Here is a 15,335-nt window from a genome sequence, read left to right as displayed (position 1 = left end):
CACGCACAGTTCAGCAACACTAAGGTAGAATTTTTTCCGGGGGCTGCAGCTTCCAGAGAGTCCTAGAATGAGAAGATCAACCACAGGGAGAGAGAACGGGGCATGAAGAGGAGAAAAACACCTCTGGGGCCTCCAAAAGGAACACGTAGTGAGGAAAAAGAGCAGCCAGCCAGCAGGGCTGACTGGAGAGAAACAGTTCTTCCCCACTCTGCTGGTGGGAGTCTAATTACTTCAACCTTTTGGGAAGATCATTTAGCAACAGGCATCAATTTTAATGGGGACAGCATTCCCTGTCATAATACTTTTAGAATTTATACCACAGGGAAAAAACTGGTCAAATGTACAAGATGCATACTCCCAAGATTATGATCATTATGCTGCCTGTGTAGCAAAATAATGAAATAGCCTGCACGCCTAGCGATGGGGCCTGGTAAAAAAATGCACGGTCTAGGAAATGGAATTCGGTGTAGCCACTTTAATGGAACACATCGACATCTCCTGACATGGAAAGGTATCTGGGATATATTCAAAGCGTATATATGCACCGTACAATCCCATTGTGTAAAAATAAAAAACCTTGTGGGCATGTGCTTACAAAGAATAATTCTGGAAGAACATCAAAATTTTAATCATGAACCTTCTCCAGGTGAGAGGAACTATGGGTGATTTTTATATATAGTTATTGTAACGGTTTACTACTTAAATTACTGTTTTATAATCAGATACATGAATATAATTGTTGTGCAAAGGGAAAAAAAGAGAGGGATCATGCTGTCTGTGCTAAGTAAGGAGGTCAAGCAAGCAGTGAATCTGTGGGCAGCTGTCTGGTTTCGTGGTGAATTCTTTTTAATTTTTTTACTTTATTTTTTTGGGGGGAGGTGAGGGAAGGAAGGAGAGAGAGAGGTGGAGAGGGGGAGAGAGATAAACACGCAGAATTCAAAGTAGGCTCCAAGCTCTGAGCTGTCAGCATAGAGCCCAACGTGGGGCTTGAACCCATGAACCATGAGATTACAACCTGAGCCAGAGTCAGATGCTCAACCGATGGAGCCACCCAGGAGCCACTTGTGGTCGATTCTGAGGGCGGGTGTCTCTGGGAGGCAGTGAGGGTGGTTTTCGGGTCTTGCTCCCAGAGCCTGGCAATCGGTGTCCGAGCCCAGGCTTTCGGTGTTCAATCTCCGTCCTGCTTGAGCTCCTCACAGACAGCACTTTAGTGGGTAGTAGGGGCTGCTGTTACCATTCCACTTTTTAAACCGGCTTCCAAGGGCCAGACGCAGTTGGCTTCCTGTGGTCCAGGCACAGCGTTAGGCTCGCCACAGGGGCTATCACTAAACTGTGCCAAAGAGGCACGTGCCATCACCTTCATTTCCTCACCGAGCGGGGGGACTCCGCAGGAAGTGGAGAGAGCCAGGGTCAAGCCTAAGTTCATCTGACTGCGAAGCCCACACCCCGGGGGTGGCACCTGCCTGACCCTCTGCCCGGAGATTTCTCGGGCCAGCCTCCATCTCTGCCCATACACGTCTAACCAGCGTCTTGAGCTGCTCTGTTCCCGGAGCTCCCCCCACTTCACAGTAAGTTCAGACACGGTGGCTCCAGGAGGGCAGGGACTAAATGTGCTCTTGACTACTTTCTCAGCCTTTTTTCATGCTCGACCCCTCAAGAGCCCCTTGAGACCCCCTCCCTGCCCCTTTCTTCCCATTAAAGCTTAATAAACAGATTCACAGTATACCTGTGGTATATACTGTGTGGCCTTTTGGGAGCAGGGCCACAAACCATTGTAATGGCTGAGACTCTCTTGTTCTCTAAGAACTAGATTTTACCCCCTCCGGGGTGTTATCCCTTCAGTTGAGAATGTACACCTAACGTATGTCTGGCCCCGAAGAATTTTCCTGCAGGCTGCTGCCCATTCTGCTCCCCTCCCTCCTGCACGGTTTTGTTAAGAGTCCACCCTTCCAGCGCCTCTGCAAAACCACTGGATCAGATGCTAATTTGCGGAGCAGGCGATGAAGAATTGCTACTCGTTGCAGCTCTGAAAAAGTGACCTCTCCTGCGGGGTATGGGTGCACCTTGTGCAGAAGTGCATGGTTTATTCTTCCTGCTTGGCACAGGAGGACGGCCCAAGAACTGAAATTTGTTCAGTGGCAACATTCATAGGAGGCCCCAGAAACCAGCGGCTCCAAATTCTTGCCAGCCAGGGTGAAAAGACTGCACAGTAACGACAGCAGCTGCAGTTTCTTTCCATGAAACGACGGCTGCCACCCAGCTTTGCGGCCCGATGTTTCCAGTTGTGGAAGGAAAACACGGCGAATGGCACCGAGGCCGGCCCGCCGCGTGTGCACTCCGCTTGGGTGGTAACTTCTCGCCGTTGAAGAGAGTATTGTGTTTTGGCACAAGGGAGGCACGAGCTTCCTCTTGGGTTCCAATAAATGGCGACGAGTGGTGCCCAGTTTTGCAGAGGGCCGGGAGAGGGGAGAGGCTTGCACGTTGGTGGAGGCCCATGCTGGTTCAGTCGCTGTTTGGAGCATCCGCTCAGCACCAGACGCTGCGCGGGTGAGTACACAGTGGTGAGCAAAATGTACACCCAGTGCTGCCACCAGGCTGCACTCAATGCCGCCACCGAATCACACAGATAAACGCACAGACGTCCGTGCTACGTGCCACAGGGAGACACGGACATACTCTGAAGGATTATGGCCGGGGGTCAGGGTCGGTTCCCTTGAGGAAGGGAGGTTTGAGCTGCAGGTAGGAGGCTGTATGTTCCCAAAAGATGCAACACCATGAGCCAAGGTCCTGAGGCGAGAAGGGACCTGGTGTGCTCAAGAAGTCCAAGGAGACCAGACCCAGAGAGCATGAGGGACAGCTCTGTGATGCAAAATGCCATCTGAAGACAGAGAAAATGGGGCAAGGCCACGCAGGACCCTCATGGGGCCAATCAAAGAGCTGGATCTTTATCTTTCTGGCAGAGGAATGACACGACGACTGGTCCATCCCAAAAAGACCAGTCTGCCATTATAGGAGGCCACGCTGGAGAGAAAAGCCCAGCTAGGAGTCTACGAGACGAGACGGTAGCTTAGACGTGGGTGTTGGGGTGACGGGAAGGGAGGACAGACGGATCTGAGAAGTATTTCGGAGTTGGAATGAACAGGGCTAGGGGAGGGACTGGAAATGAGGGATGCGACCAATATGTGGCTGCTTAATTCCCTCTAAATTTCTTCCCAGAATGCAAAATAGGGAACACGAGTTCCCCGTTAATCAGGTTAGCACTCTGAAAGGGGAAGGCAGTCGTTCAACAAACAGGGCACCTGATCTTTCTCCCTCTCATCTTGTGAGTCTGTTTTCATTACTGTGTTACTCCACCTGATGCAGTCCTAAAGTCAGAAGAATCTACCACCTCAGAGGAGGTCTGAGAATTGTTTTTAATGAATAATTGATATGAACTATAATGATAATCAGAACGTTTATTAGAAGACTACTTAAAAATCCAAACGTCTTGTGCTTGGTTTTTGTTTATTAGGTGGAAACAGTTCCAATTTACTGTAACCAAGGAAGCTTTCCCAGTGCATCTCTTTCTAACTCTGGCATAACGAATGTCTTCTGAACTGTGTTATTTAAGTTAGTCATATGGTTTTCTATAAGTGGATGTAATTTTTTTTTCAGTCGACACACAAGATTAAGTCTTTCTGGGTTCCTTATTTCTACTCCTTCCTTCATGTGTTAAAAACGAAAGGAAGACAGTTCCAGGATGAGGATCCACGTGTTTACCCTTTGAAAATTGGCAGTTAAGACCCTTAAATAGGTCCCGCTTAAAAAATGAAGTCATAGCAATTTCTTCTGTTTTCTCACACTTGGAGTTTCTGTTACTGATAACATTATTAACTAAAGAAGAGAAAAGAAAGAAAGAAACTAAAGAAAACTAGGTTAGTGCTATTCATTCATCTGCTTGGTTAGCATTTAGGAGACCTCCGCTGCATGCTGAGCACTGGAAATACCAAGATGACGTCAGGTTGAGGTCGGCTCACAGGACACAGTAGGTGGGTAACGATCAGGGGACCCGCTGAGAAGAGTTACAGGAGAGAGGGGGGTGAGAATGTGCAGGAAGGGGGACGGCGGCACACAGACAGTGATCAGGCTCGGAAGCATCTCTGGGGACAGGGTTACAGGCACACAATGGTTGCCAAGGTGAGCAGACAGAGGGATCAAAAGACAAGGCTAAAGGTGGGCAGCACTGGGTCACAAGCTATGCTTTAAAAAAAAAAAAAAAGGTTTTAATTTAGACTTAAGGTCACAAGATGGTCAACAAAGAATTTTTAAGTGGAAGAATTACAGGATTGTATTTGCTCTCTAAGGCTGTGAACCCAAGAGGGCAGGGACCTGATCTCCTAGCTTCACCTATAAAACTGAGCACAGCAATGTATAAAGCCAGAGGCATTTTTTTGAGAGCAGAGTATACTTTTAATAACCTCTGGAGCAGTAAGGGAAATCAATTTCATTTTCTATCTGACCATCCTTCAGACGGGCTCCACGTCTCATGAATTTCAGGGTCATGTAGATCTGGTCTGGGAGACGAGTTACGATCTCTGGGCTTTTGTGAAATGACAGCTACCAGGGTCGGATAATACTATTGAGAACACCTCCCTAAAAGCACTGTTATCACCAGGGACAAATCAATCAGATGTTTCAGGTTTAAGACAAACACATCCTATGGAACTTTAAGATGAAACTGAAGGTTCCAAGGAGGCACCTGTAGCTTTGAAATTGACCTTTATGATTAAGTCAGCCTAATGACCGTGTGGGCGCAAAGCAAGATGGGAATGTTAGAAAAACCTGAGCCTGCTGAGCCCCAGCAGACAAATTTCACCACGACGGCAGAACCGTTAGGCAGAGAGACCACCCCAAGGCCCCCCAGACATCAGCTATCCTGGTCATGTACTTACACCACTAAGTAAACACACTATTTTTCTGAAGTACTTAAAATTCTAAAACCAAGACCCAAACATTCACGTTCAGATTTGCTTTAGGTGAGAAGGTGTGCTTCATGCCCCAGAGGCCTCAGAATCAATCTCTAACTTTGCTGGAAGACAGAACAGGCAGGATTTGGGACTTAGCTTCCTGGAAGGACAAGGAGGTACTGATATACAGAGGTGCTTAATTAACTAATATCTGAAGCTCTCCAAGGTGGCCTCAATGGTCTAGTGAAGGAGTCCTGTCACAGCCCTTCTGTGAAGAAGCCAAGACCCTGAGAATCAAAGAGGGATTCCTGGGGATGCCAGCACCTACCTGTCCAAAATTTTCTTCATCGATACAGAACATGAGGTCCAGTTCAGTGGGATCATTTTCCAAGATCCATTTCAAAGAGTTGTAATATTCACTATCCTATGGAAATGACAGAGAAATTAAGTTCTCCCCAAATACCAATGCATTTGACTTCTTGAAATGATTAAGTCCTTCTAACATGAATCCATTCAGAATGCTCAAGAATTCTATTAGTCGCTAGCATGTTTCCTGCCCTGCTCCAAACCTCCTCTTCCCTTCATTTTAAAATACAAACAAACAAACAAACAAACAAACGTTTTGGTAGTAACAGGGGACTGCAGTTGAACCCTGTCCTCTGTAAAGCACAGAGGAAGCAACCCGCTCTGGGTTGGCAGAAATAAGATCATAAAATTGAACATGTAGAGAGCAATATACTTCCTACCTTTTTTTTTTTTTTTTGCATTTATTTAGAGAGAGAGGAAGTGCAAGAGAGGGAGGGGCAGAGAGAGAGGGAGGGAGAGAATCAAAAGCAGGCTCTGTGCCTGTGCACTGTTAGCACGGAGCCCTATGTGGGGCTCGATTTCACAAATTGTGAGATCATGACCTGAGTTGAAATCAAGAGTCTGCAGCTTGACCAACTGAGCCACTCAGGCGCTCCAATATACTTCCTTTTTTTTTTTTATTATGAAATTTATTGTCAAATTGGTTTCCATACAACACCCCGTGCTCATCCCAACAGGTGCCCTCCTCGATACCCATCACATACTTCCTATCTTTTAAGGGTAAAAACATCAGAGGAAAATAGGAAAGACAGAGAATGTTCTACTTAAACACCGATGGCTCAACACCCATTCCTGTGCTTTTGCTGTGCTCTCTGCAAGTCCTATAAGCAAACAGGAAGGCTGTTCCGGTGTCAAAGCCAGAACACAAGACCCAAGGGCTTGGATTCCTCTCTCTGGGGCAGGCCCAGGAGCTGCTGGGGAAGGACAGGACAGGCTCGGAGAATGTGTGCCCCAACTGTCAACCAGTGGGATAAAATTTAGACTCTGAAAGAAATCTCTATATTCCTTGCCTCCACATCATACCATAATAAAAGCACAGTGCACAAGTTAAGGTAAAAGCTGAAAAGAAATGTGGGGCTGGTACTGCGGATAGGTCTAGCAACTCGCCCACGGAAAAACCAGCTGAGGGGGTGTAAGTGCACGGCCGGATCAGCCTCTCCGTTCACCCAGAGACTGATGAGAACAGCAACTCCCGCTGGTAGGTAAGAAGAACGTGGCTCGTACGCCTAGCTATGGAAGAGACACGGTCACCACCCCCCACAGCAAGGCCAAGGGCTTGCAGATGCTTTCTGATCCAGTGACAGAACGTGAGGGCAGAGCTGCAAATGTCCCAAATGGACAGAGCCTCCTCATGGCCCCCGTGAGTGTGCCGCACCCTGGCAAACTCCCACACCCTCGGAGCTGGGGGTGCAGGTGCAGGTAAATGTGAAGAAAAACAGAAGCAAAAGGTATGTTAGGAGAAGAGTGTCACTTTTGTTTTTGCAGAAAAGCCTTTCAAACCCTAAAATGGTCGGCCTAGATACAGCGCCTTGTCCCATCATTGTCTAAGTGGCTTCTTCCCCTCTCCTCCGTCGGTCACTTCCACATCGGGGGTGACAGTAAATGTTCTTCCCTTCATCTACTTTTTGCCCCATCCCCTTGCCATTTTTTGAGACCAGAAAACAAAGGGACAGCGGATGAATCTCTAAACATCCACAGTAGCAATTTTCGATGGAAAGCAAGAGCTGCAGTGAGGCCCCCAGACGACCTTGGGATTTAATTCGGTCAAACCAGTTCCGGGTGAGCGAGGGAGCTGAGACATGGGTCTACCCACCTCAAGCACCACGGTTACAGGAAATGTGAACAAGAGTTTACTTATCAGAAAAATTAGGGAGATCAATGAACTTCCTGAATAAGTCAAGAACGCTCCCCGTTCCCACTGAATGGCAACACCCACAAAACATCCCTGCTACTGCAACATGGTCTCAGCTACAGTTCTCGAAGGCACGGTGGCCCCTGGGAGTGATCTGTATTTACTCACCACAGATTCCATGTCATTCAGGGTTATCTGCTTTCCCAGCATCATTTTGTAAAATGGTCTAATGAAGAAACCTACAATGTGTGGAAAACCGTGGGTTAGCTCCAAAGCTTTGATACTGCTGTGCATCAGAGCGTGAAGTCCAAGATAAACTTGCCCTCAGGTTGAATGAGAGGCGGGGCCTGGCCTGGGGGGAGGCGGGGCTCAGGAAGGGGGGCAGTTACACCAGTAGAGATGGTACAGCAGGGAGGGGTCAAAAGGCTCCCGGGAGAGGAAAAGGGCTTCCTTAAGGCCAAGCAGGAGCCTGCAGAGCAAACAAGGCACAGGAACGGGAGGACCACAGAGCACCGGAAGGGGCGGGGCCGGGACTGAGACTAGCCAGGGGTGCGCCTGGGCTGGCGCAGGGCATCCTGGGGAGGGCAGGCCCGAGAAGGGAATGGCAAGCACAGCCGGCAGGGGGTGCTGGAGAGTCAGGCTGCTGCCTGGGTGGACCCAGCGGCCAGGAAAAAGCCAGCCGAAGATTTCATCTTTAACTGCTTTGGCAGTAATCGGGAGAAAACCGGGAAGGGGGCAAGCGGAAAAGAGGGAGACCACTCAGAGGCTGTGCAGTCTTCCAGGGGACGGGGGATGAAGGTTAAGGTGATGACAGCAAGGCTCCACCACCACTCGTGTGTCCCACAGGGACCCCAACTCGCCTTGCCCAAGGGCAAGACGGCATCACCGACTAGCTCACGCGGGGCCCCCCTTCTCCCCCTCCACCCCGACCCGCTGGCCCATCTGATCTGCCACCGGCCTCTGCTGCAGGTTCCGACTCCTGCTGGAAACCCGCACAAGGGTGTCGTGGGCTGACCTGCAGGGTGCACATGCTCTGCCCACAGGGGCACTGACGTTCTGAGCATCACCCCTCCACCCCCACCCCCACCCCGTGGGCGCTCTGGCTCTTAATTCCTGAAGTACTAGGTTGTCCCTTTAGCCGCAGTCTCCTCCACTCCCTGACTTGTTCCCGCTACTCCCTCCACTGAGCCTTGGCTCCAAAGTGATCCTAGCTTCTAAACACTTAAATCCTACGCCACCATCGAGGCTGTGTGGGCACAGCCTGGTAAACACTCCCTGACCCTCCAAGCCAGGCCACCTTCTCCTTGGACTGCTCCCCGTTCTGTCTGCTAGTGCCTTGACTCTTCTGGTCCCCCCACCCCCAAAACACACACAGAGTAGAAGTTCACTGAGGTCAGGCTGGTATCTTCCACTTTCTATATTTCCCTGCAGCAACCAAGCATGTCTTCTCACTTGGCAGAAGGTAACTCAACTGACCTCTCAGAAGGGGGAAATAATCTATAGCATGACTCCAAGGTTGCAAATGAAAATATATTTATGCATACCACATATATGTTCATATATTTTACATATACATAAATAATGACTGCAGGTTCCTTCCAATCAGAAAAAAAACTCTCTTTTCCCAACCAAAAATAAAATCTGAAGCGAGAGGATCAAAATCATCTAGCAATTACCAGCAAAAATATATTAAAGGAAAAAGTTCTGAGGGGACATCAATTATTTACCGGAATGTCTAAGGTTCCATAAACATAATTAACACAATTCTTCGGTAGAGAATCTCCTTTTCTACCGCAATTACAACAACCTCAAATCTTACTCTCTGCCTTCTGTCCTCAACTGTTTCACACCCAAATTGCTCAGAAATATTTCTGACTCTCTTTCTTCACCGAAGATTTCTGTAATGCCCCCTTACGGGCACTTTTGAGGTGACCAAATGCGAAAGAAGCCTCTACTGTAAGCCTACAGACCCAGCCAGGGAGGGAGCCGGACTTCTAACTTTGACGGTACGTTGAGTTTCTTCCCTGACTTACATGCTCTAAATAATAATGAGATTATTCTGTACCATCTGTTTCAGTAGTGATCCCAGGGTCAAGGTCTTCGCCGAGTTATGGCATTGCTTTGAAATTATTTACAATCTCTTCACATTCAAAAATAATAATTTGGGGACAAATGGAACAATAGCAGGATGCTGGATGGATTAGATCATTTTAATTAACTGTTCAATTAGCTTTTCCATCTGTCACCAAATCTACCTCTTGCTAAAAACAAAAAACAAAAAACCACAAAACAGTTGTTCTGGAAAAGAGAAAATGTCCAGATACAGAATGTTTTGGGCTTCACACTGTAAGTTTAAAAAATTTTTGTTTTAACTGTATAGATACTATGTCTTCAGTGCTCAAATTAGCCTGACACCAGGGAAAAGCATGTCTTTTATGGGCAAACCATAAAAACAATTTATTGAATTACAGAGAGTCAGTGAAACATTTGCTTAAGATCGTGATGTGAAAGATCCAACGCCTAAACAAGGGGCCGCAAACAGCCCTATCCTGTTTTGGTTACTTCGTGACATTTCAGTAACTTACCATCTAAAAGTTTCCCGTGAAACACTGCCAGACCAGCAACTCTTCCGATAAAAGTGAAGTAAGACAAATGGTCTTCATTACAGAGGCCTGAGTTGGGATTGATCTGAAGCGTGTAGTTGTCCCTTTGGGGAGGGAGAGAGAGGAAAAGTGCCATCATACTTTTAAAAGAGGAAATCCAAGAATCTGAATTCTCCTCTGCCATCCGTCATCACACGTCCCCAAGACACTTGCAAACGTTCTCTACCCAACGGGAAAAGGCATAAGCTAGAACGTGTTTAGTTAGCCCCTTTGTGACCGATTAAGGTCTACAAGAGGAGGGGCACGTGCCCTAACTTACACCATTAGAAACTGTTGATATTCGGCCATTTTTGCTGTACAAAAACGTCAACTTCATACGGGTCAGCCAAATATCTTGGGAGGATGAGAAACACCATATAACAGAGGGGCTGCACGTGGATTGCCAATGACATGAGTTCGGTGGCTTGCCTCTGTGAGGGAGAGAATTAATCCCTTTGAGAGGCTTTGGTTTGGAGATTAAAAATTTTCCAATGGTACCGACTCTTGGTCTGACCGCCCCTGTGCCCTGAAAGGCCCCGAGGGCACTGGTAGCAGTATTTGGCTCTCTCAACAACGCAAACCTCAAAATGCTCACATGTATCTAATCAACCTTCTTTGGTCTCAAAATCTGGAGGATCAGTGGCTTTCAAACTGGGCCCCACAGATTTCCCTGGGGGTCTCTGTGGGAATGTGGGTGAGAGGTAAGGGTCTCGCCTCCCCACACCCCGCCCTCCACTTCAATGGTTTCATCAATGTCACGCAGGGGCTTTCTCACGGGACTTGGAACAACAAGAAACAAAATGGGAAATTCCTGGCTACAGAAACCGAGGTCACCGAAGCTGCCTTCCGAAAGAGCTCCCGAGAGTAGAGCACCAGGTAGACGGTGTGGGAGAACTCAAGTCCCTCAGAGCACAGGCTGCCTTCCAGCAAAGTCAACAACTACTGTACTGGGGTCTCGCATCTCGCCTCAGCCTTTGGAGACTCCACAGCCTGGAAAAGGAATGGCTGGCCTTGTAAGTCATTAGTGTTTTTGATACCCGAAAAAGCAACTACATCTGCCTCAGTTTCTATGTTTGACAAGGATGAAATCCTAGTGCAAGGGAGAATCTGTTTCTTCCCTTATTGGGCCAGGACATGGTCCTTTGGATCCCGAAGAACGGGTCCTCAAAGTTCGCATCATTTGCCTCTGAGTACCGTAACTTCAGAAACCGTTCTTGTTCGTAACATGATGATGAGTTTCTGAAAACTGACAACGACAGATTCTCCTGAATCAACATAACGTTACACGTGAAAATTGCCTCTTGCTCTTTACCGTAAGTACCCAGCACATTTTCAATTTCAATGACATGAATCCAAATGACAAGAGAAAACTCATTTTTAGGTGTTCACAGAGTACATTACTTCGCCACGTAGAGTCAGAACCTGTTCTAGACTTACAGGGGGCGGGGGCAGGGACTGAAATCAACGGTGTTAATTCATCTGGAATGACTGAGCCACATATTCTTCCATTAAGTTTCAATTCACTGCGAATAAAACTGTTTCAGTGGTGGTGGTGGTGGTGGGGGGGACACATCCTGAGTGCACGCGGCATACTTACGTCGCAGAGTACTCGAAAAGCCCATAGTAGGGGTTGAACATCTCTTTGGACAGTAGGAAGAACCACTCTCTGGCCACACCCCCATAGTCAAGACCCTTCTCCGATTCAAATTCGATCCACAGTCTAGCTTTCAGGACATCTGGTCTTTTCACAGACATGATTCTCCGATAGGACTCTTCAAAGATGTTATTTCTGTGAAGTTTCATCTCAAACCTATTCGGAATATCAGCCTACACGAAAGAAGAGAGCAAGCAGGTAATCATACAGTAAATATACACCTTACTTTCTAAAAGAAAAAACAACAACAAAGAGTAGAAATGACAACAGCCTTCAAATAAACAAGCTGTGACAAAGAGTTTCCAATGACGATCCTCCCCTTTGTGGATTTTCTTCACCCAGACAGCAAGCCAGCCGTCAGACTGGAGCCAGCAACACAGGAGGCACAAGAGACTACGCCGAGTAGAGGACAATCATCCCCTCCCCCCTTTATGAACAACTGTGGGGGCACTTCTCCACCCACCGGCAACTGAAATACGGTCAACTCTCGATATCGCTTCTGTCAAAAAAAGAGAGGTTAGTCCGGGTAATCAAAACCCGTAGAACAATCCCCACCCGGTCGAGGTGAGAGCATGCTCAACCCTGGTAGGGCTTCCAGCTGGTAGGTGTGATCCAGGATGCCTACAAGGCTAATTTCTGTTGCCACGAGAAGTGGGACCTTGATTATCATGCCACGTTCTGGGGAAGCATCCCAAAGGTCATAGTTCATAAATACGAAAATGAAAAAGCACTTGACTCAAGTTGTGAGTAACCGCTGCCTGCCTGGCAAAACGAGGGCCAGGGCTGGCCTTGCTACGACAGTGGATTTGCATCTGGCAAAACGAGGGCCAGGGATGGCCTTGCTACGACAGTGGATTTGCAGCGGGGAAGGGGGGCGCGCAGGAGATACCACGGTGGAAGTGCCCGAGTGAGACAGGCTAACATCCACAAAGTTCCACTACTATCAGGGGAAATGTAGGTTCCTCACAAAGAAACACTATGTAATTTTATGTATGCATATCTGAGTCATTTCAAAGGCTAGTATCCATGAGCTACTTGAGTTGGAACGCTGGGAGAACAGAACCCCCAAGTGGGAGCTCCCCGTGGTGGAGACTGTGTCTCCTGCCTCTTTGCATCTCCGGTGCCTTGGCCATAGCTGGGAGCCCAGGAACACTGCGGTGACAGGAGTTGTGGCCAATACCCCCTTCTTCCCGAGGGAAGCCAGGAAATGAAGGCCAGGGCAGGACCCATGAACACACAAATTGAGGAAACAACAGGGAAAACCTGTACCAGAGAGGTGAAGTCAGAGAGTAAAACAGAAGACAAAATGTTGAAGAACTGGGGAAGGTGTGTCAGTAGAAAATATAATTTTGTAATTTAAAACCACCTGTACAAACCTCGTCGGGTTTCCTAGTTTTGTAAAAATCTTACAGGGTTTCCCAAGAGAGAGTTTTAGTCTGAAAATTACACTCGGTCTTAACATGCCAAACATCACAATTTAGTATGGTAAATTCTATTTGTGTTATAATTAAAACTATAGTTTTGAATTTGAAGGGAAGGATGAGAACATTTTTCTAAGTAGGGTCTAGGTTTTATCCCAATGACCATAGGCAAATACACAGGCTTCTCCAGGTTTTTTCGATTAGGTTCTGAATTATTTTATATCCATGACAATCATCTCTTTTTTTTCACGTATTACATAAGAAATGACCATTCAGGTGATTTGATATGTAATACTAAGTTAGTCTTCACTTACCATTTCTCTTAAAAAGAAAATTCAGATTGAAGATCCAGGTGGATCAAAATGCAATGGAGAAAGGAAGGTGATATTTTTAGTAAACACATAAAGGTAACACACAAGTCGTTCTCACTGAAGTAACTTTGGTAACTTACAAATGACTAAAACAGCATTTTTGGAAGACATGTTGTTACTCACAGGTTTCTTTAATTTCTTCCTAAAGTAGTCATATTTCTGCTTAAATTCTCTGGAGTAAGGAACAGCCTGGAAGATAAATTTATAAATACAGATAATGTAAATAATACATTTGAAATTTTATGTATACTGAGCCAACATTCAGAGAATTTTATGAATCATAAACCTTAAAACTCTCGCTCTCGAGATTATCATTGAAGTTTATATAATGTCTACATAGCACATGGGAAAATTCTAGAAATGACTGAGGCTAATCAGCATTGAGTGGGGGGGCTTTCACCCCTGAAAACAACTGTATTGATATTCAAGAAATCATTTAGGGATATGCCCACATAAACCAAATACACTGTCCACGTGACTTTTGTCTAAATGGGAGTCGGTGTAATAATCTTTGTTTTCGTTTTTTTGCTGTACGTTTCGATAAGTTATTGACTGATTCTTTAACACAAAACCCCAAATGACCGTATAGAGGTCATTTTGAAAAGACTAATCATGCTTTTAAAAACCATGGGGAGGAAATAAAAGGAGAAGAAAGGCCAGTGAACTTATACTGTTAACAAAGAATATAAAATCACGTAGACAGCATTATGGAAAACTCCTTGATTTGGGAGTCAGAAGGTTTGCCTCTTACTAGTTCGTAGTCTTGGGCAGGGGTTTCTTTAAATCTGAACGGCTCATCTCTGAAGCCGAGTGATGGTACCAAAGGCACTGCGCTCGATAACTGACTTAGCTATTGTTACTCAAAAGTTCTGGAAATCTCTTCTGGCGAAGTAATAACCTTTTAATGTAGTCATTTAGATACTCTTTACGTGCTATGTTGTAAAGTAGCTTACGATATGTGAGAGCCAGAGCCCTGACTTCTGGCTACTGAAAAGGCTTATAATTTTTTCATGAAGGAGAAAAGACTGGCTTTTGCAGACACGTGGGCATGACTATGACAGCCTCGTATCCAGGAAACCTTGCTGCTTTTTTAGCAAATAGTATGAACTTGGGCAAGAATAGTTCTGCTGGTATCATTTTGGGCTAAGTTAATAAAATACACTGATCCATAGTAGAGTATCTCCAGACTCCAAGCCTTATACCTTACACTTTCGCAAAGAGAAGTGAGGAACAAAAGCTTCCCTCCTTCGTACTATTTTAAGACACAATCACGCAAACAATAAGCCAAAACAAAAATAACCACTCTTATAGAAAACAATAATCATGTCCGTGTTCTGCTTTGTAATCCAACAGCGATAAAGACAATGCATTTATATATCCCAAGAACATTCTAAAGACAATTTACGGGACCTGTGGCCTTACTTTTAAGCTATTCTTCATTTGATTTTCCATTGAACGCTAGGTTTGACCACATATCCTATTTATTTTGGGCTGTGTTTAATCTGATGAAATCATGTGTGAATTCTGATTCTAGAAAAGGTAAAAATTTTGTCAATATCTGGACAGCCACCAATATGAGGAAAGGATAACAATGTTCTGAGATAAGCCAGTGAAGACGTTATCATATTTTTTGCTCCACCAACACTCTATCCCATCACAGACTAAGATTTTCTATAAAGCTTATTCATTCTTTGGTGGTTCCTTTGCTGTCTCATTCAACAGGTATCTCTTGAGCGCCCGCTCTATGCCAGGCATTCTTAGGTGCTAAGGAAATAATGGCACATCAACCAAAGATTTCTTCCCCTGTTCCCTCCTGGAGCTTTCAAGCTACTGTGAGTAACAGGGAGTAAGAAAGAAATGAGTGCATAGTGGTAAATGCTATGAGACTGAGCATCACTGAGAGAGAGTTCCTGGTAGGCTATTTTGTAGGGATGGTCGGGGAAGGAAGCTCTGAGGAAGGGCTATGTGGGCAGAACCCAGAGTGGCAGGAGGGAATAAACCATGACTGTGAGCAGTGAGTGGACTGCGCAGAAAAGTGTCTGGCTGATGTTCTTAGCTGTGGTTAACTGTGACAGAGGGACAT

General features: G+C 46.2%; 1 protein-coding gene across 4 annotated transcripts in view; it reads right to left on the bottom strand.

Moving 5' to 3' along the window:
* Nucleotides 1–15,335, bottom strand: part of NEDD4L (NEDD4 like E3 ubiquitin protein ligase) — a 338,017-nt gene that overhangs the window by 16,841 nt on the left and 305,841 nt on the right. For all 4 annotated transcript variants that reach the window (XM_042910374.1, XM_042910373.1, XM_042910376.1 and 1 more), the window contains 5 exons: nt 13,376–13,441; nt 11,404–11,633; nt 9,750–9,871; nt 7,333–7,403; nt 5,275–5,370 (listed from right to left, as the gene is read on the bottom strand). In XM_042910374.1, coding sequence (XP_042766308.1) covers nt 5,275–5,370; nt 7,333–7,403; nt 9,750–9,871; nt 11,404–11,633; nt 13,376–13,441 — 585 coding nt within the window. The remainder of the gene's footprint in view (nt 1–5,274; nt 5,371–7,332; nt 7,404–9,749; nt 9,872–11,403; nt 11,634–13,375; nt 13,442–15,335) is intronic.

Source organism: Panthera leo, chromosome D3, assembly GCF_018350215.1.
Source record: "Panthera leo isolate Ple1 chromosome D3, P.leo_Ple1_pat1.1, whole genome shotgun sequence".
NCBI classification, from domain to species: Eukaryota; Metazoa; Chordata; class Mammalia; order Carnivora; family Felidae; genus Panthera; species Panthera leo.
Note: the sequence above shows the minus strand (reverse complement) of the source record. Positions and strands in the feature narration are given on the sequence as shown.